Genomic DNA, 20287 nt, shown 5'->3' with positions numbered 1-20287 from the left:
GCTGAAGGCATCAAAACTATGAATTAACACGTGGAATTTATATACTTAACAAAAAAGTGTGAAACAACTGAAAATATGTCTTGTATTCTAGGTTCTTCAAAGTAGTCACCTTTTGCTTTGATGACTGCTTTGCACACTCTTGGCATTCTCTTGATGAGCTTCAAGAGGTAGTCACCGGAAATGGTCTTCCAACAATCTTGAAGGAGTTCCCAGAGATACTTAGCACTTGTTGGCCCTTTTGCCTTCACTCTGCGGTCCAGCTCACCCCAAACCATCTCGATTGGGTTCAGGTCTGGTGACTGTGGAGGCCAGGTCATCTGGCGTATCACCCCATCACTCTCCTTCTTGGTCAAATAGCCCTTACACAGCCTGGAGGTGTTTTTGTGTCATTGTCCTGTTGAAAAATAAATGATGGTCCAACTACATGCAAACCGGATGGAATAGCATGCCGCTGCAAGATGCTGTGGTAGCCATGCTGGTTCAGTATGCCTTCAATTTTGAATAAATCCCCAACAGTGTCACCAGCAAAGCACCCCCACACCATCACACCTCCTCCTCCATGCTTCACGGTGGGAACCAGGCATGTAGAGTCCATCCGTTCACCTTTTCTGCGTCGCACAAAGACACGGTGGTTGGAACCAAAGATCTCAAATTTGGACTCCTCAGACCAAAGCACAGATTTCCACTAGTCTAATGTCCATTTCTTGTGTTCTTTAGCCCAAACTTGTCTCCTCTGCTTGTTGCCTGTCCTTAGCAGTGGTTTCCTAGCAGCTATTTTACCATGAAGGCCTGCTGCACTAAGTCTCCTCTTAACAGTGGTTGTAGAGATGTGTCTGATGCTAGAACTCTGTGTGGAATTGACCTGGTCTCTAATCTGAGCTGCTGTTAACCTGCGATTTCTGAGGCTGTTGACTCGGATAAACGTATCCTCAGAAGCAGAGGTGACTCTTGGTCTTCCTTTCCTGGGGCGGTCCTCATGTGAGCCAGTTTCTTTGTAGCGCTTGATGGTTTTTGCAACTGCACTTGGGGACACTTTCAAAGTTTGCCCAATTTTTCGGACTGACTGACCTTCATTTCCTAAAGTAATGATGGCCATTTATTTTTCTTTACGTAGCTGCTTTTTTCTTGCTATAATACAAATTCTAACAGTCTATTCAGTAGGACTATCAGCTGTGTATCCACCTGACTGATGGTCTCAACCCCATTTATAAGGCAAGAAATCCCACTTATTAAACCTGACAGAGTTCACCTGTGAAGTGAAAACCATTTCCGGTGACTACCACTTGAAGCTCATCAAGGGAATGCCAAAAGTGTGCAAAGCAGTCATCAAAGCAAAAGGTGGCTACTTTGAAGAACCTAGAATATAAGACATATTTTCAGTTGTTTCACACTTTTTTGTTAAGTATATAATTCCACATGTGTTAATTCATAGTTTTGATGCCTTCAGTGTGACTGTACAGTTTTCAAAGTCATGAAAATACAGAAAAATCTTTAAATGAGAAGGTGTGTCCAAACTTTTGGTCTGTACTGTATATATACAGTATATGGGAAAAAAAGTATTTAGTCAGCCACCAATTGTAGTACTGGCACCTGTTTTGAACTTATCAGTATAAAAGACACCTGTACACAACCTCAAACAGTCACACTCCAAACTCCACTATGGTGAAGACCAAAGAGCTATCGAAGGACACCAGAAACAAAATTGTAGCCCTACACCAGACTGGGAAGACTGATTCTGCAATAGGCTAGCTGCTTGGTGTGAAGAAATCAACTGTGGGAGCAATAATTAGAAAATGGAGAACATACAAGACCACTGATAATCTCCCTTGATCTGGGGCTCCACACAAGATCTCACCTCGTGGGGTCAAAATGATCTCAATAACTGTGAGCAAAAATCCCAGAACCACATGGGGGGACCTAGTGAATGACCTGCAGAGAGCTGGGACCAACGTTACACAGGCTACCATCAGTAACACATTACGCCGCCAGGGACTCAGATCCTGCAGTGCCAGACGTGTCCCTGTGCTTAAGTTATTACATGTCCGGGCCCGTCTGAAGTTTGCTAGAGAGCATTTGGATGATCCAGAAGAGTATTGAGAGAATGTCATATGGTCAGATGAAACCAAAGTAGAACTGTTTAGTAGAAACACAACTCGTCGTGTTTGGAGGAGAAAGAATGCTGTGTTGCATCCAAAGAACACCTTACCTACTGTGAAGCATGGTGTTGGCAACATCATGCTTTGGGGCTGTTTCTCTGCCAAGGGACCAAGATGACCGATCCGTGTACATGAAAGAATGAATGGCGCCATGTATCGTGAGATTTTGAGTGCAAACCTCCTTCCATCAGTAAGGGCATTGAAGATGAAACGTGGCTGGGTCTTTCAGCATGACTATGATCCCAAGCACACCGCCAGGGCAACGAAGGAGTGGCTTCGTAAGAAGCATTTCAAGGTCCTGTGATTTTCAGGATTTTTTTTTCTCATTTTGTATCTCATAGTTGAGGTCTACCTATGATGTAAATTACAGGCCTCTCTGATCTTTTTAAGTGGGAGAACTTGCACAATTGGTGGCTGACTAAATACTTTTTTTTCCCCACTGTATGTGTGTGTGTATATACAGCATATGTATGTATGTGTATATATATATATATATATATATATATATATTATATTATATTATATTATATTCAGTTGAACCCAGAAGTTTATATATATAAAAAGACACATATGCATGTTTTTCTCAATATTTAACATGAAATCAGAATAAACCTTTCCCGTTTTAGGTCAATTAGGATTACCATCATTTTTAATAGTTGCCAAATTCCAGAATAATGAGTGTGAGAGTGAGAGAATGTTTTACAGCATTTTTATTACTTACTGCAAAGTCAAATGTTTACATACAGTTCATTAGTATTTGGTACCATTGCCCTTAAACTGAATGATGTTTGGGATATCCTTCCACAGCTTCTCACAATAGTTGGTCGGAATTTGGGCCCATTCCTCCTGACAAAACTGGTGTAACTGATCCAGGTTTGTACGTCACCTTGCTCGCAGTTGCCCTTTCAGCCTTGCCCATCAATATTCAATAGGATTGAGATCAGGGCTTTGTGATGGCCACTCCAAAACATTGACTTTGCTATCCTTAAACCACTTTGTTACCATTTTGGCAGTTTGGGGTCATTGTCCATTTGTAAGACCCATTTCCGCCCAAGCTTTAACTTCCTAGCTGATGTCTTGAGATGTTGCTTCAGTATTGCCACATAATCTTCTTTTCTCACGATGCCATCTATTTTGTGAAGTGCACCAGTCCCTCCTGCAGCAAAACAACCCCACAACATGATGCTGCCACCCCCCGTGTTTCACAGTTGGGATGGTGTTCTTAGGCTTCCAAGCTTCTCCCTTTTTACTACAAACGTAACAATGGTCATTATGCCAAAAAGTTCAATTTTAGTTTCATCAGACCACAGGACATGTCTCCAAAAATTAAGGTCTTTTTTCCTGTGTGCATTTGCAAACATTAATCTGGCTTTTTTATGTTTCTTTTGGAGTTATGGCTTCTTCCTGGCAGAGTGGCATTTCAGCCCATGTTGATACAGTACTCGTTTCACTGGGGATATTGACACAATCTTACAAGCTTCCGCCATCAACTTCACAAGGTCTTTTGCTTTTGTCCTTGGGTTGATATGCACAAGTCGGACCAAAGCACGTTCATCTCTGGGACACAGAACATTCTAAGACATTTTTATTACTTACTGCAAAGTCAAAAGTTTACACACACTACGATTACTATGCCTTTAAACAATTCTGGACTGCCCATATGATGATGATCAGAGGTATATGACCCCAAGGCTATAGGGTCTAGGAGAGGGGAAAAGACAGAAAACACAGGCGCAGATCTAAGTGCAGATTATTAGGTTCAGCTATTTTTCAGAAGCTACTTTGCTCACCTTTGATGTAGCTTGTGGCATAGCGTATCGACCTCTTAGGTCTGACTGAGATGCCTTGACTCCTTGGTGTGCAGCTATAGTCTGGATACAACGGATCTCTCAGCCAGGAGACCGTGGAATGAAGGTCAGGAGAAAATGAAAGGATTCATCCTGTCAGTTCAGCGCTCCCAGGAGACAGGCACCAGGCAGAGGTATTAAAAGTCTTCAGAAATTTACTTAGATAAAAATCATCATAAAAAAAGATACATAGAACAACGTGTTTCGGCTATATATTGGTACAGAATAGCCTTCCTCAGATCTTACCTGAGGAAGGCTATTCTGTACCAATATATAGCCGAAACGCGTTGTTCTATGTATCTTTTTTTATGATGATTTTTATCTAAGTAAATTTCTGAAGACTTTTAATACCTCTGCCTGGTGCCTGTCTCCTGGGAGCGCTGAACTGACTGGATGAATCCTTTCATTTTCTCCTGACATATGATGATGATGGTTTGTTTGGCAACATCTGAGTTAATTAGAGACACACCTGTGGATGTATTTTAATGCACGCCTGAAAAACACAGCTTCTTTGTGTAGCATCATGGGAAAGTCTAAAGATATCAGGAAGAGAATTGAGGTCTTGCAGGAGTCTGGCTCGTTCTTGGGTACTATTTCAATATACCTGAAGGTGCTTCATTCATCTGTACAAACCAGATGGGAATGGCCAGCGATCATACCGCTCAGGAAGGAGACGGGTTCTGTGTCCCAGAGATGAACGTGCTTTGCCACTCTGCCAGGAAGAAGCCATAACTCCAAAAGAAACCTAAAAAAGCCAGATTAATGTTTGCAAATGCACACAGGAAAAAAGACCTTAATTTTTGGAGACATGTCCTGTGGTCTGATGAAACTAAAATTGAACTTTTTGGCATAATGACCATCGTTACGTTTGTAGTAAAAAGGGAGAAGCTTGGAAGCCTAAGAACACCATCCCAACTGTGAAACACGGGGGGTGGCAGCATCATGTTGTGGGGTTGTTTTGCTGCAGGAGGGACTGGTGCACTTCACAAAATAGATGGCATCGTGAGAAAAGAAGATTATGTGGCAATACTGAAGCAACATCTCAAGACATCAGCTAGGAAGTTAAAGCTTGGGCGGAAATGGGTCTTACAAATGGACAATGACCCCAAACTGCCAAAATGGTAACAAAGTGGTTTAAGGATAGCAAAGTCAATGTTTTGGAGTGGCCATCACAAAGCCCTGATCTCAATCCTATTGAATATTGATGGGCAAGGCTGAAAAGGCAACTGCGAGCAAGGTGATGTACAAACTTGGATCAGTTACACCAGTTTTGTCAGGAGGAATGGGCCCAAATTCCGACCAACTATTGTGAGAAGCTGTGGAAGGATATCCCAAACATCATTCAGTTTAAGGGCAATGGTACCAAATACTAATGAACTGTATGTAAACATTTGACTTTGCAGTAAGTAATAAAAATGCTGTAAAACATTCTCTCACTCTCACACTCATTATTCTGGAATTTGGCAACTATTAAAAATGATGGTAATCCTAATTGACCTAAAACGGGAAAGGTTTATTCTGATTTCATGTCAGATATTGAGAAAACCATGCATATGTGTCTTTTTATATAGTGTATGTAAACTTTATACATACATGAGGAGTTCAACACTGAACTGGTGGAAGGGGTTCAGGGAGTGCTAATGGTCCACGGGTTAGGTGGCGTAAAACACTTGCTTTGCCCCAGGAGCTTGCAGTCCATGATATGCCACTGTTCAGGGATTAATAGAATTGAATATGCACTGATATATTTTAAAATAGCTTGGGCAAATTCTGCCATAATTTCTTCATGCATTTATAAGGTTCAGAGTCTATTAAAACTGCTGATTTTAGTACTGAAGATTTTTATCCAGGAATAGTATATTGATTAAATAAGAAATCACTGTTCGATGTGGCGCTGCAGGAGCATATTATTCATTCAGTATATCTAGTAAGCAGTAGCCCAAACACATATACCCTGTCTGATGTCCTAACTGCTGTCATGACAGCCCATTTCCTAGCACCTGTATCCTGCTGATGATGCCCAGGAGAGTATCTGGGAATCTGATGTCCTCTTGCTTTATTTCCTGCTACGTGCATGGCTCCCGCTCTTGAGAAGAGCTTCTGGTAATAGCCGTACACTAGGGGATGGCCTAAAAGAAATTCCATAATGGACGAGCAAACAATCAACAGATCCGATATTACATTTCTTTGTGCTTGATTTACTTTAAGGTAACAACATTTTCTGAAATAATGTGCATCTGACTCTTGGTGGTGCTCTAGATCCATTGCAGTTTTAATGAAATATTCCAAGTTTCTAGGAGCAGTGTGCTATATAAACTGTACCTCTAGGTGGTGCTCTTTGTCTATATCTGACTGTACATTGATCATCTAATGAAATGGGTGAAATTGCAGTGCCCGTACTTCATCATTCTGCCATAACTTGTACATGTGCCGGCTTCAAAACTGCATTTTTTATTTATACCTAAAGTCCTGTTTTTGATTTTGACTTTTTGCATTGAATTTTCTGTAATTTGAGTGTTTGGAAATACAAATTGCTGTTCACAATCTACTCTTAAAATTGCCCTTTAAAACTATATGTATGTGTGTGTAAAAGCTGCCTATACCACTAACTGCTAATCAAATCAATCATCTTATTGCAGGTGACTTTCCTTGGTCTTTCAGAAGAAGCAGGAGCAGGAAATATTCAGGTACAGCAGCATGCATAAGAAATAAACAAATATATATCTATATGTAATGTCTGCCAGTGTAATATTAGTCTTGTGGTTTTATTACAGAATATAAATAATCTCTAATTTGACTCAATAAGAATTTAAGAACACCAACCTATATATATGTATGTAGCTATATCTCTATCTATCTCTCACATTTAAAGATAACACCATCAAAACACTAATAGGTCTATGTATAAATTTGCATAATGCTGCGTACCCACGATGCGTATTTCATGCGTTTTTTGGTGCGGAAATTTCCGCAGCTTAAACGCATGATAAACGCTTGGTAATCCGCACCCCATGGTCCCCTATGCGATTCCGCACTTTCAATGCCCATGCTGCGGATTTTTCTGCAGCATTTATGCTGTGCTCAAAAATCCGCAGCATGTCCATTATTTTTGCAGAAGCGCGGCGTAATCGCCGCCATTGACTTGCATTGAGACGCATATAATCCGTGTCAGTACATTTGTACTCACGGATTATATGCGTTTCAATGTGTGGATGGTACCCAGTTCTGGAGGAGAGGAGACTCTCATCCAGACCTGGGTACCATTGTACCTGTAAAAAAAAGAATAAAATAAAAAATAAATATTATATTCACCTTCCGACGGCCCCCGGTCTCCTTCCCTGTGCTTGCGGGCCGGACTGAAGGACCTGCGGTGACGTCACAGTCATGTGACCGCAGGTCTTTCAGTGCAGTGTCCCACGATCAGCTGGCAGCCAGGAAGGAGCGCAGCTACACACCCCGGGCCATCGGAAGGTAAGTATAGGTTTTTTTTTTGTTTTTTTTTTAACCATTTAAAGGTCACACTATATAAATCCATGCTGTTTGCATGGATTTATATAGTGTGACCTAGTTGTCAAGCACTTTCCAAGTGATGCTAAAATCGCCTGGAAAGCGCTTGTCAATCTGCATGCGGAAATGCAAGGAAGAACGCTTCACATCCACTTGTCCATGGCAGGAAAAACACATGTACAATCCGCATGCGTTTTTTCTGCCAGGGAGATGCAGAAATGCTGCAGAAATTTTCTGCTTCATTTCTGCATCGTGGGCTCATAGCCTAACACAATATAGCAGCTGTAAATCCAAAAGATAAAAAGGTCTAGGATATTAAGACAATTTATCATATATACAATAATCATAGATATGTAAATATAACGTCAAGATAATAATGACAGCCAAGAGATCGCAGTAAACACAAAGTGTTAGGTTGCTGCCTTTTAAGTACACATCAGCCAGTACGAATATAGAAAAATCTAAGAAAGAAAAGTAAAACTTACATTAGTGTGGTGATGTAATGTGTGGTGGATCTAAGATCTACATATAATATTTTAATCTGATGCATTTTCAATAAAGTTGTGATGTTTTGTGTTATATTTACACTGTCGATTCCATGCCTCTCATATGTAAATGAGAGAGGAGTGCGGTGGATCCCTGGCGCTGCTGCTGACAAAGGGTAATCCAGGCGGTAAGTATAAAAAAAACTTCCAATTTATTTCAGCGCTTTTCGGAGTAGAATGTATTCCATCCTCAGGCATCTGATCCACCGCACTCCTCTCTCCATTTGGTGTACAGCAGCCGGGGCAGCAGCCATGATTGGATTATACATCAGTCGTTATTTAGTTGTGCCGTGCACAACCTGATCACGGGAGCGACCAATCCCCCAACTTGCCTTTACTGGTTACCCTCGGTGTTACACAGCGAGCGCCTCTTGTTTTTATCTCTATGCTTCTTCTATGGGATTATTTAGTAAGAATTTATTAATAACCTGCGACTGCTTTGTCATTTTGTGCATCATGTAGTATAGTTCTACAGAGCTTGTACATTTTGTAATTCTCTTTTTATATAGGATGCAGCAACTTTTCACTCAGACATCCCAGAACTAATCAGATCTCTTCATCTCTGCAACCTTAATGAAAATGAAATTCTTCTATTAAAAGATGGAAAGGAAGCAAATAAATCAAATGCAACACAGGTAAATGCTGACCGGCGCGCTTGTGAACAGTATCCACTGCAATACAGGCGGTAAGGCATCATTGGGACATTGGTGAGATGAGGAACATGTGCCATGAGTGCGGGTGCACAGGGTATTACATACTGGGTTAGGGCACTGAACCTTAGCTCTGGAGGATAAAAAACTTTCCTGGAAGTCTGCCACAGTTTCTCCTGGATATGTACTGAATGCATAGAGAAGTTCTTATCTCTGTAGCTATGTATATAGGGGATGCTATGGATGGTGCTTCAGGGCCATTAACGCATCTTAAAAAGTAATAAGAATTCGTGAAGACCTTGCTATAGTGAATGGTATCAAGTTTTTATTGTTGCCAAGCGTTATTCAAAACTACACAACTGCTTTACTCCTTTGGTGACGAGCTTCTTACATCTACAACACTTGTCCAGAGAGGTATTATGGAGCTGCTCAGGAGCTAAGGCCGCACCATACCCACCATACCCCGTGCCTGCCATGACTGTGCTTTTATCAACATATACATACATTGTGCGATTAATAAATACATGGGCTGCACTATTGCTGTACATGAAAAAATATAAGGTTGCATAGTTAACATTTTTTTAATCAAGCACTGAAAAAGCTATCCAATCAGGATGTGGTATACTTTATTTTAGATGGTCCCTAACTCTCTTCTAACCTAAGACTCTCCTCTTAATGTTCTTAAACAGATATCATGTATACTGGGGAAGAGCTGAAACTAGGCTTAGCTCTTAAAGAGTAACCATTATTTTATTCGGTCTCCCATGACAGCACCGCGTGAGAGAGAGGATCCGCCCATCAAGGACAGGAAACCTACAGGTTAAAAAGGGCGGCCCTCTCTTCCCGCCTCAGTTTAGGTTTCCTGTCCATGATGTGAGACCTCGCAGGCTTACCTGCAGAAGATGGACTCCTGTCCCAGAGAGGGCCACAGCAGGTGGTTGGAGCCGGTCCCGGTCCTCTGGAGACGCCACGGTAGGGCTCAGTGGGGCGGCTCAGTGGGGCGCCTCCGTGAGCGTTGCGGCGGGCGCGACATCGCCTCACGGGGAGGTAGATGTCCGCCAGGTGTGGGGCCGCTAGCGGGCTTCCTCCCCCTGCTACAATTTGCTGGAGATCCAGGTCGCACCAGCGGGGCACGTGACAGGCGCGACCTACTGACGTGACTTCCGGTGCGCCGGGCAGGAAGTCCCTGTGACATCACCGGAAGGGGCGGAGCTCGTTTGAATTTTGCGCGCGAGCAGCTGAACGCCGGGGGATTAAGGTCCTGGCGGCGAGGAGCCCACCTGGCCACCTGGGGAGGAAGACCAAGGAGCAGGTAACGCCCTCCTGGGTAAAAAAAAAAAAAAAAAAAAAAAGAGCACACACCCACACATGGTACCGGTATGGCCAGTATATAAAGGGTCTGGTAACATACTAGTGGCGCAGCGCCATTCCCGGCTAGGGTCTGGTCGTTCAGCTAGAAGAGCTGTCACTAAGAGCGGGAAGGACGGTGCGATGCGGCGTGATTCCTCGCCATGCATGTTGGATTCCTCTGCTTCTACGGTACCGAAGGCTCTGTGGGGTGAGTGGAATCTTCGTGAAAGTTCTGCTAATGTTTCCTCCTTCTTTCCATCTATAACTTTCTTTTAGAGCAAGAAATGTTCCTCGAAATCCAAGCACAGAGAATGTGCCTTATGCAGCTGTCTACTCCCTGATTCATATAGCAAGATGTTATGCCAGCTTTGTATTAGCAAAATGATGTCGGAGGAAACCCCAGATTTTTCCCTAGGCCTAAGAACTTTAATAAGGGAAGAAATAGGCAAAGCATTGCAGGGTTCAGAGTCTGGGCATATTCCTCAAGAAACCCAGCCGGGTTCAGACTCTGAACTGTCGGTCGCCTCCTCCTCCGCCTTCTCTTCCTCTGACAGTGAGCCAGATAGACAGTGCTTTCCCCTGAAGGAGGTCGATGCCCTAGTAAAAGCTTTCCGATCTACAATGGGGATAGTGGATACGAGGGCAGAGAAATCACCTGAGGATGTTATGTTTGGTGGTCTGGGGCTAAAGAAAAGAAGGGTCTTTCCGGTAAATTCAAAGGTGAAAGACCTCATTGATAAGGAGTGGAGGAAACCTGACAAGAAGGGTAGTGTTCCTCCATCCTTTAAAAGGAAATATCCATTTGAGGATGCTATGTGTTCCTCCTGGTTAAAAGCACCCAAGCTGGATGTTGCTGTTACTAAAGCAGCGAAAAGAACTTCCCTCCCGTTCGATGATATGGGTGCATTGAGAGACCCCCTAGACAGACGGGCTGATACTTTCTTGAAAGGGGCATGGGAGACAGCTGCGGGAGCACTGAGACCAACAGTAGCAGCTACCTGCACGTCCAGAGCCCTGATGGTGTGGCTTGAACAGCTAGACAGTCAGTTGAAGGATGGGACTTCTAGGAAAGACATTATTTCTTCCCTTCCACTGGTTCAGGGGGCGGCAGCTTTTCTTGCGGATGCATCTGTGGACTCGGTAAGGTTGGCAGCAAAATCAGCAGCACTGTCAAATGCGGCTCGGTGAGCCTTGTGGATTAAATGCTGGCCAGGGGATTTACAGACTAAATCCAGACTGTGCACAATCCCATGCGAAGGAGAATACCTCTTTGGTCAGACCATGGATGACTTATTGGAGAAAGCTGGGGACCCTAAGAGGGGGTTTCCATCAGTACCTCTACCCTCCTTTAAGAGATCGTTCCGGAAGAGGAAATTTTTCCGGAAGAGATATTTCAGGGAGCAAGACAAGTCTGACGAAAGGGGTCGAAAAGGTAGAGGTCTACTCTTTGGTCCGTCTCCAAAAATTGAGCAGAAGCCAGGGGATACACAATCAGCCCAGGTGGGAGGGAGATTGTCATTTTTTTGTCCCAGCTTGGAAACAGATTTCTCATAGTAATTGGATTTTAAGCCTGATTAAGTATGGTCTTAAATTTCAATTTAAAGCATTGCCTCACAAAAGATTCATGGTTGTTCCCTCCAGTTCTTCCCCAGAACGCCAGGCTGCCCTCGTTTCGGAAGTACAAACCCTAATAAGAAAGCACTTCCTGATTGAGGTTCCGGAAGCTGAAAAGGGTCTTGGTTTCTGCTCCCCGCTCTTCTTGGTTCCGAAACCGGATGGAAGTTTCAGGACAATCATAAATCTGAAATCCCTGAATAATTTCCTTAAAATACACACCTTTAAAATGGAGTCTTTAAAATCCGTAATAAAGTTACTTTTTCCCCACTGCTATATGGTAGTGCTCGATCTCAAAGATGCGTATTACCATATCCCAATTCATAGTCACTATCAGAAATACTTGAGGCTGGCCATTGAAATTGACGGGGTGGTTAAACACTTTCAATACACTGCACTCCCCTTCGGTTTAGCTATAGCCCCGCGAGTTTTTACTAAAGTAATGGCGGAAGTTATGGCACATGTAAGAGAATGGGACATTCTAATTATCCCTTACCTGGATGATCTCCTGATAGTGGGGAACTCGTTGGTTCAGTGCGAGACCCACCTGCGGGAGACCATGTCGGTCTTAAAGAGCTTGGGGTGGTTTCTAAATTTAGAAAAGTCTAGATTATCTCCACTCAAGGTACAACAATATCTGGGGGTCATATTAGATTCCAGGAAACAGCTATGTTGTCTTCCAGAAGAAAAAATTGATAGAATCCGGGGGTTGGTACCACAATGTATACGTAAACCTTCTATGTCTCTCCGTAAGGCCATGTCACTATTGGGAACCTTCACCTCCACTTTTCCTGCGGTTCGTTGGTCACAATTACATTCAAGAGCTTTTCAGTGGGATGTGTTGTACAATAACGCAGCTTTAGAGGGGCATCTAGACCGTGAGTTTACGCTAGATCCTCGTGCCATAAGGTCCCTTCGTTGGTGGTTGCGACAAGACAATCTTGCTAAAGGGGTTCCCTGGGAATGTAGTCCAACTGCAGTCTTGTCCACTGATGCAAGTGCTACAGGTTGGGGAGCTCACTTTGAAGGGAGATTAGTGCAGGGAACCTGGTCAAGCAGTGAGCGACAGTTGTCATCAAATGTTAAGGAGCTTCTGGCGGTGCAGCATGCTTTCAACGAGTTCCTTATATATTTACAGGGCTAGCATGTCCGTATACTCTCGGACAATCAAGTCACGGTAGCTTACATAAACCACCAAGGGGGAACCCGCTCCAGAAACTTGATGAGGGTAGCTAACACACTTCTGCTGAAAGCCGAAGATCATTGTCCCTCTCTTTCGGCTACTCATCTAAAAGAGAAGGAAAACATCACAGCGGATTTCCTCAGCCGTACTTCCGTAAAAGAGGTAGAGTGGTCCCTAAATACGCGAATATTCTCCAGAATTGTAGAAATGTGGGGCCTTCCGACTGTGGACTTATTCGCAACAAGAGCTAATCGGAAAGTGGAAAATTTTTTGTTCCTTAGACCCCAGAGAAGAACCCCTGGCAGTGGACGCCTTCATGGTTCCCTGGAGATTTCCTCTGGCATATGCCTTCCCTCCCATGATCCTGCTCCCAGCGGTGATAAGAAAGATCAGGGCAGACCGGGCCAGAGTGATACTCATATGCCCCTTTTGGCCCAAAAGACCGTGGTTCCCTTGTCTCCGGAAGATGTCCATATCAGATCCCTGGGTTCTTCCGGAGATTCCGGACCTCCTCACTCAGGGGCCACTTTCCCATCCTCCAACCCCGAGTCTACATTTGACGGCGTGGAATTTGAGAGGGTGTTATTGACCAACAAAGGATTCCCCGCAAATGTAGTGTATACTCTCCTGGCTAGCAGAAAACCTGTTACCACCCGTATTTATGCCAGGACCTGGAGGAAGTTTCTGTCCTTTGCAGAAGTTAAGGTGGAGGAGGGGCCCCCTATTGGGAAAATTCTGGAATTTCTGCAGCGGGGCTTAGAATTGGGTCTCTCTACCAGTACCTTGAAAGTACAGGTGTCGGCGTTGGGGGCTTTATTTTCTTCCAATATTGCAGATAACTATTGGATAGCCCGTTTTATAAAAGCTTCCTTTAGGTGTAGACCCATTACCAAAGTAAAGATGTCTCCCTGGGATTTGAATTTTGTATTAGATGCCTTGACCAGTCCTCCTTTTGAGCCACTAGATTTAGTCTCTCCCAAAATTATTTTCCTAAAGACGGTCCTGTTAGTAGCCCTAACTTCTCCAGGAGAGTCAGTGACCTACAGGCCCTTTCAATATGCCCTCCATTTACGCAAATTCTGGACGATAGGATTATATTAAAACCTGATCCGGCCTTTCTTCCTAAAGTGGCCACTCGATTCCATAGAACCCAGGAGATAGTTCTCCCGACTTTTTGCTTCCCGCCCAAAAATCAAAAAGAGGAGAGGCTTCACACTTTAGACGTTAGGAGGTGCGTATTAAAGTACTTAGAAGTATCACGTGGATTTAGAAAGGATAAGTCCTTATTTATTTGCTATCAGGGGGCTAGAAAGGGTTGTAATGCCTCAAAGGCTACAATCGCTAGATGGATCAAGGAGGCCATTTCCCTCGCATACTCCTCAGGGGATAAAGAGATACTGGAGCGATTGAGGGCGCATTCTACCAGAGCGGTATCAACCTCCTGGGCGGAGAAGACAGGGCTTTCCATTGAGGAAATTTGTAAGGCTGCCACTTGGTCATCTCCCTCTACTTTCTATAGGCACTATAGATTGGGTCTGGGTGGCTCTGCAGATCTCACTTTCGGGAGAAGGGTGCTTCAAGCTGTGGTCCCTCCCTAATTTTCTTTGTCTCTGTAATTCTCTCACGTGGTGCTGTCATGGGAGACCGAATAAAGCCTTAGTTACTTACCGGTAACGGGATTTTTCGGAGCCCATGACAGCACCCGTATATTCCCTCCCTTCACTGGTGTTGTGCACTCCCGTAGAGTTGATTTCTTTTTGTGCACCCTTGCGGGAAATTGATGAAAAGTAATGTACTTAATGTGATTATGTTTTGTTATAACTAACCTTGGCGGTACTCTCATGCTCTGTTAACTAAACTGAGGCGGGAAGAGAGGGCCGCCCTTTTTAACCTGTAGGTTTCCTGTCCTTGATGGGCAGATCCTCTCTCTCACGTGGTGCTGTCATGGGCTCCGAAAAATCCTGTTACCGGTAAGTAACTAAGGCTTTCATTTTTATTTCATAAATCAATAATACACTTGAAAATAAGGAACTTTGTAATGTATCTTATCAGAGAAATCTGCTACTTTCTAGTATTACATTGAACATTCATTCTCAAAATTCTTATTTCACAGGTAAAATGTGTATTCAGTGAAGAAACATTACTGAGCTAGGCTATGGCAGTTGGTGCTCATAAGATTCTGAGGATGAGGGAGGAGCTGGAGGCAGAGCTCCTCCCCCATTCATCTACATAGGAGATGGCAGTTGCTACGGATAAGATTCTATCTCAGTAAGGCGCGTTTCAGACGTCCGGATATTTCCGGTACTAGAAAAAACAGTACCGAAGATGTCTGTGTGTGTGATACTTGTGGCAACCATGTTCTGCATCAGGAGCACACGTACCGGCGCCTGGGAATCGGTGTACAGTTATCACTGTTCCCAAGCGCCGGATACTGAACGCTGCTCTCATCATTGTCCCTTGCTTGCGCTGTGATCAGCGCTAGCAAGGGGCAATGATGAGAGTAGTAGTCTGCTCCCGCTGTGTCATAGTGTAAAAATAAGAATAAAATAAAAAAATCCTCATACTCACCTGTCTGAAGATGTTCCCCGCTGAAATCCGCCTGACCGCTTAAGCTGGGGAGAATGACTCACTGCAGCGAGCGGGCCCCGGACCTCCGCTGAGCTCACAGATTGACAGGACACCACTCACGGAGTGAGAGAACACCGCTCGCTGAGCTCAGCGGAGGTCCGGGACCCGCTCGCTGCAGCATGTCATTCTCCTCGGCTTGAGCAGTCAGGTGGATTACAGCGGGGGGACATCTTCGGACAGGTGAGTATAAGGATTTTTGTATTTTATTCTTATTTTTACACAAGGACACAGCGGGAGCAGAATACTACTCTCATCATTGTCCCTTGCTAGCGCTGATCGCTGCGCAAGCAATGGACAAGGATGAGGGCAGAGTCCAGCACCCGGCACTTGGGAACAGTGCTAACTGTACACTGATTCCCAGGCGCCGGTACGTGTGATACTGACGACACACGGATGTCATCACTGTGCACGTGTATGGGACGTTTTGCGGCCTGTGCTGCGAGAAAAAAAACTGCCATGTCAGCATGCTTTGCCCACAGACACACGGTCCGTGGAAACACACTGACGTGTGCACAGACCCATTCATTTGAATGGGTCTATGTATGTGTCTCCGGTACGTGTGGAAACTGTCACCATACGTACTCAAAACACTGATGTCTGAAAGGCGTCTAACACAGATTTTACCCATGAATTGCCACCCCCCCTCCCATCGCATACTACATAGTGGGTGTTTATATATTTTTTTGCAGGGTGCTCCTATGAAGACCAGTCTGTGGCTGGCGTTCATAGGAAACCGTGATTTTTACTATATACGGCAGTACAGTGGTATTGCAGGATATAGTATGTGATGGGACAATCGTAGGTTCAAGCACCCTAAGAGAACTAACAAAGTAAAAAGGTAAAAAAAACATGTTTAACCCCTTTAAAGCCCAAGACGTACTAATACTTATCTGCTCCCTGGGACTTAAGAGCCTGATACGTATTAGTACGTCTTTGCGATCGCCGCCAGGTGTCAGCTGATTGTTACAGCTGACACCCTGTGCTATGTGCAGGGAGCGCACCGCTCCCGGCACATTAAGCCCCGCAATGCTGCAATCGAAGTTGATCACAGCATTGCGGGGGCAAGGGGAGGTGATCAGGATACTCACCTCTCCTGCCGGCGTCCAGCGATGTCTGCCGCGGCCTCCCGGATGTTGCCATGACGACCCAATGTAGTCATGACCACATCCGGGTCACCAGACAGCAGGAAGATATTTTGGTCATGCGCAGTGCATGACCAAAGTATCTTCTGCATCTGCAGCGCTGACAGCCTGCATAGCACAGGGATGGTGCTCCATCCCTATGCTATACAGGCGATCAGAATAAAAAAAGTGAAAGTCCCATAGTGGGACATAGAATAAAAGTAAAAAAAAGTGTCAGGAAGTGAAGAAAAAATAAATTGTAAAAATATAAACAAAAAATAAAAAAAATAATCCACCAAAAATAAAAATATAATGTACCCATCCATAAATATAATTATATGGCTATGTGCCCACGATGCAGAAATGAAGCAGAAAATTTCTGCATCTCCCTGGCAGAAAAAACGCATGCAGATTGTGCATGCGTTTTTCCTGCAGAATACATGCGGATCCACATGCGGATTCACATGCGTTTCCGCATGCAGATTGACAAGCACTTTCCAGGCGATTAGCATCACTTGGAAAGTGCTTGACAACTAGGTCACTCTGTATAAATCCATGCAAACAGCGTGGATTTATACAGTGTGAACCGTAAATCTAAAATAAAATAAAGCTATACTCACCCCCAATGTCCCGACGTGTGCTGCAGCGCTCCTTCCTGGCTGGTTCTCGGCTGCCGGCATATCGCGAGACAGAGCGGTGAAGGGCCTGCGGTCACATGACTGTGACGTCACCGAAGGTCCTTCAGCGATGCCGGCATGCAGAGAAGCCTTCGGAAAGGTGAGTATAAACTTTATTTATTTAATTTATTCTTTTTTTTACAGGTACAATGGTACCCAGGTCTGGATGAGAGTCTCCTCTCCTCCAGAACTGGGTACCATCCGCACATAGAGACGCATAGACTTCGCTTGTAGAAATGTACAGACGCGCATTCTATGCGTCTCAATGCAAGTCAATGGCGGGGCTTCCGCTGCGCTTCCGCAAAATTAAATGACATGCTGCGGATTTTTGTACGCTGCATAAACGCTGTGGAAAAATCCGCAGCATGTGCATAGAACATGCGGAATCCCCTTGGGGACCATGGGGTGCGGATTACCTAGCGTTTCACAAGCGTTTACGCTGCGGAAATTCCGCAGCATAAACGCTTGAAAAACGCTATGTGGGCACCCAGCCTAAAAAAAAACAATAAACGTACACATATTTGGTATCTACGCGCCCGGAACGACCTGACCTATAAAACTGTCCCACTAGTTAGCCCCTTCAGTGAACACTGTAAAAAAAAATAAAATAAAAAACAATGCTTTATTATCATACCGCCAAACAAAAAATGGAATAACACACTTTCAAAAATACGAATATAAATAAAAATGTTACCGCTGAAAACGTCATCTTGTTCCGCAAAAAACAAGCCGCCAAACATCTCCATCAGCCGAAAAATAAAGAAGTTATAGCTCTCAGAATAAAGCGATGCAAAAAAATATTTTTTTTCAATGAAATGGCTTTTATTGTGTAAAAGCGCCAAAACATAGAAAAATGGTATAAATGTGGTACCACTGTAAACTTACTGACCCGAAGAATAAAGCTGCCTTATCAATTTTACCACACGCGGAACGGCATAAAAAAAAAAAAAAATTCCTGAATTGTTGGTTTTTGTTTATTCTGCCTCCCAAAAATCTGAATAGAAAGCGATCAAAAAATGTCACGTGCCTGAAAATGGCACCAATAAAAACGTCAACTCATCCCGCAGAAAACAAGCCGTTACATAACTCTGTCGGCCAAAATATTGAAAAATTATAGTTCTCAAAATATGGCGATGCAAAGACTAGATTTTTCAAAAAAATGTGTCTTTTAGTGTGTGACAGCTGTCAGTCATAAAAACCCGATATGATTCTGGTATCGCTTTAATCGCACCGACCTGAAGAATAAAGTAGTCTAATCACTTATACCGCACGAGGAACGGCGTAAAAAATAAACTCTGGGGTTGAGGCTAGGGTTGGGGTTAGGGTTGGGCTAGTGTTGGGGTTAGGGTTGGGATTTTTTTCAAACGTGTAAAAAAAAAAAAAAAAAAAAAAAAGATGACGATATGGCGACTAGTGTTGAGCGAAAGTGCTCGCTACTTGAGTTTGCATCGGGTGCTCTGGTATGCACTGAGTATCGCGGGTGCTCGAGTGACATGCTCGAGTCTCCGCCCCATATGCTTTGCAGCCAAAAAAAACTCGCGGGGATTGCCTGCCATGCACGAGCGATCCCCGCATGTTTTTTTTGGGTGTCTAATAAACGTGAAACATGTGGGCGGGGACTCAAGCATGTCACTCGAGCACCTGCGATACATGGTACATACCGGAGTACCCGATGCAAACTCAAGTAGCGAGCACTTGCGCTCAAGACTAATGACAACTTATTCAATATGATGACATAATGTTATCAAATTCTATGTCGTACCTCTGGGTTCAAAATGTTCACTATACCCTTTGATAATATCCTTGAGGGGTGTAGTTTCCAAAATGGGGTCACTTGTGGGGGGTTTCCACTATTTAGGCACATCAGGGGCTCTCCAAACGCGACATGGTGTCCGCTCTCGATTCCAGCCAATTTTGCGTTCAGAAAGTCACACAGTGCTCCTTCTCTTCTGAACTCTGCCGTACGCCCAACACTGTATTTTCCCCACATATGGGATATTGGCGTACTCAGGAGAAATTGCACAAAAGTGTTTGGGGTCCATTTTCTCCTCTTACCCCTTGTGAAAATAAAAAAAAAATGGGGCTAAAACATCATTTTTGTGGAAAAAGTTTGATTTTTTTTTATTTTCACGGCTCCATGTTATAAACTTCTTTAAAGTACTTGGGGGTTCAGGGTGCTCACCACACATCCAGATAAGTTCCCTGAGGGGTCTAGTTTCCAAGATGGTGTCACTTGTGGGGGGTTTCCACTGTTTAGGCACATCAGGGGCTCTCAAATTAAACATGGCATTTGTTAATTATTCCAGCAAATTTTGCATTCAAAAAGTCAAATGACGCTCCTTCCCTTCCGAGCCCTGCCGTGCGCCCAAACAGTGTTTTTTCCCCACATACGGGGTATCTGAGTGCTCAGGGGAAATTGCACAACAAATTTTCGGGTCCATTTTTTCCTGTTACCCCAGCGAAAATAAAAAAAAATTGGGTCTAAAGTAACATTTTTGTGAAAAAAGTTAAATGTTAATTTTTTTTCTTCCACATTCCAAAAATTCCTGTGAAGCACGTGAAGGGTTAATTCAGTTCTTGAATGTGGTTTTGAGCACCTTGGGGGTGCAGTTTTTAAAATGGTGTCACTTTTGGGTATTTTCTGTCATAAAGACCCCTCAAAGTGACTTCAAATGTGATGCGGTCCCTAAAAAAAAATGGTTTTGTAAATTTTGTTGGAAAAGTGAGAAATCGCTGGTCAAATTTTAACCCTTATAGCTCCCTAATAATAATAAAAAAAAAAAGTTGGTTCCAAAATTGTTCTGATGTAAAGTAGACATGTGGGAAATGTTATTTGTTAACTATTTTGTGTGACATATCTCTCTGAATTAAGGACATAAAAATAAAATATTTGAAAATTGCTAAATTTTCGCCAAATTTCCTTTTTTTTCACAAATAAATGCAAGGGATATCGAAGAAATTTTACCACAATCATGAAATACAATATGTCACAAAAAAACAATCTCAGAA

The 20287-nt window shown here is 43.6% G+C and overlaps 1 protein-coding gene across 3 annotated transcripts in view; it reads left to right on the top strand.

Moving 5' to 3' along the window:
- AKAP11 (A-kinase anchoring protein 11) overlaps positions 1-20287 on the top strand; it is a 112051-nt gene that overhangs the window by 48976 nt on the left and 42788 nt on the right. For all 3 annotated transcript variants that reach the window (XM_073663908.1, XM_073663909.1, XM_073663910.1), the window contains 2 exons: positions 6643-6690; positions 8565-8690. In XM_073663908.1, the coding sequence (XP_073520009.1) occupies positions 6643-6690; positions 8565-8690 (174 nt within the window). The remainder of the gene's footprint in view (positions 1-6642; positions 6691-8564; positions 8691-20287) is intronic.

The sequence above is a fragment of the Phyllobates terribilis genome, unplaced genomic scaffold (assembly GCF_046119375.1).
Source record: "Phyllobates terribilis strain yellow unplaced genomic scaffold, ASM4611937v1 Scaffold_2__4_contigs__length_985480577, whole genome shotgun sequence".
Classification (NCBI taxonomy): domain Eukaryota; kingdom Metazoa; phylum Chordata; class Amphibia; order Anura; family Dendrobatidae; genus Phyllobates; species Phyllobates terribilis.
The sequence above is the reverse complement of the archived record's forward strand: the minus strand, read 5'-3'. Positions and strand labels throughout refer to the sequence as shown.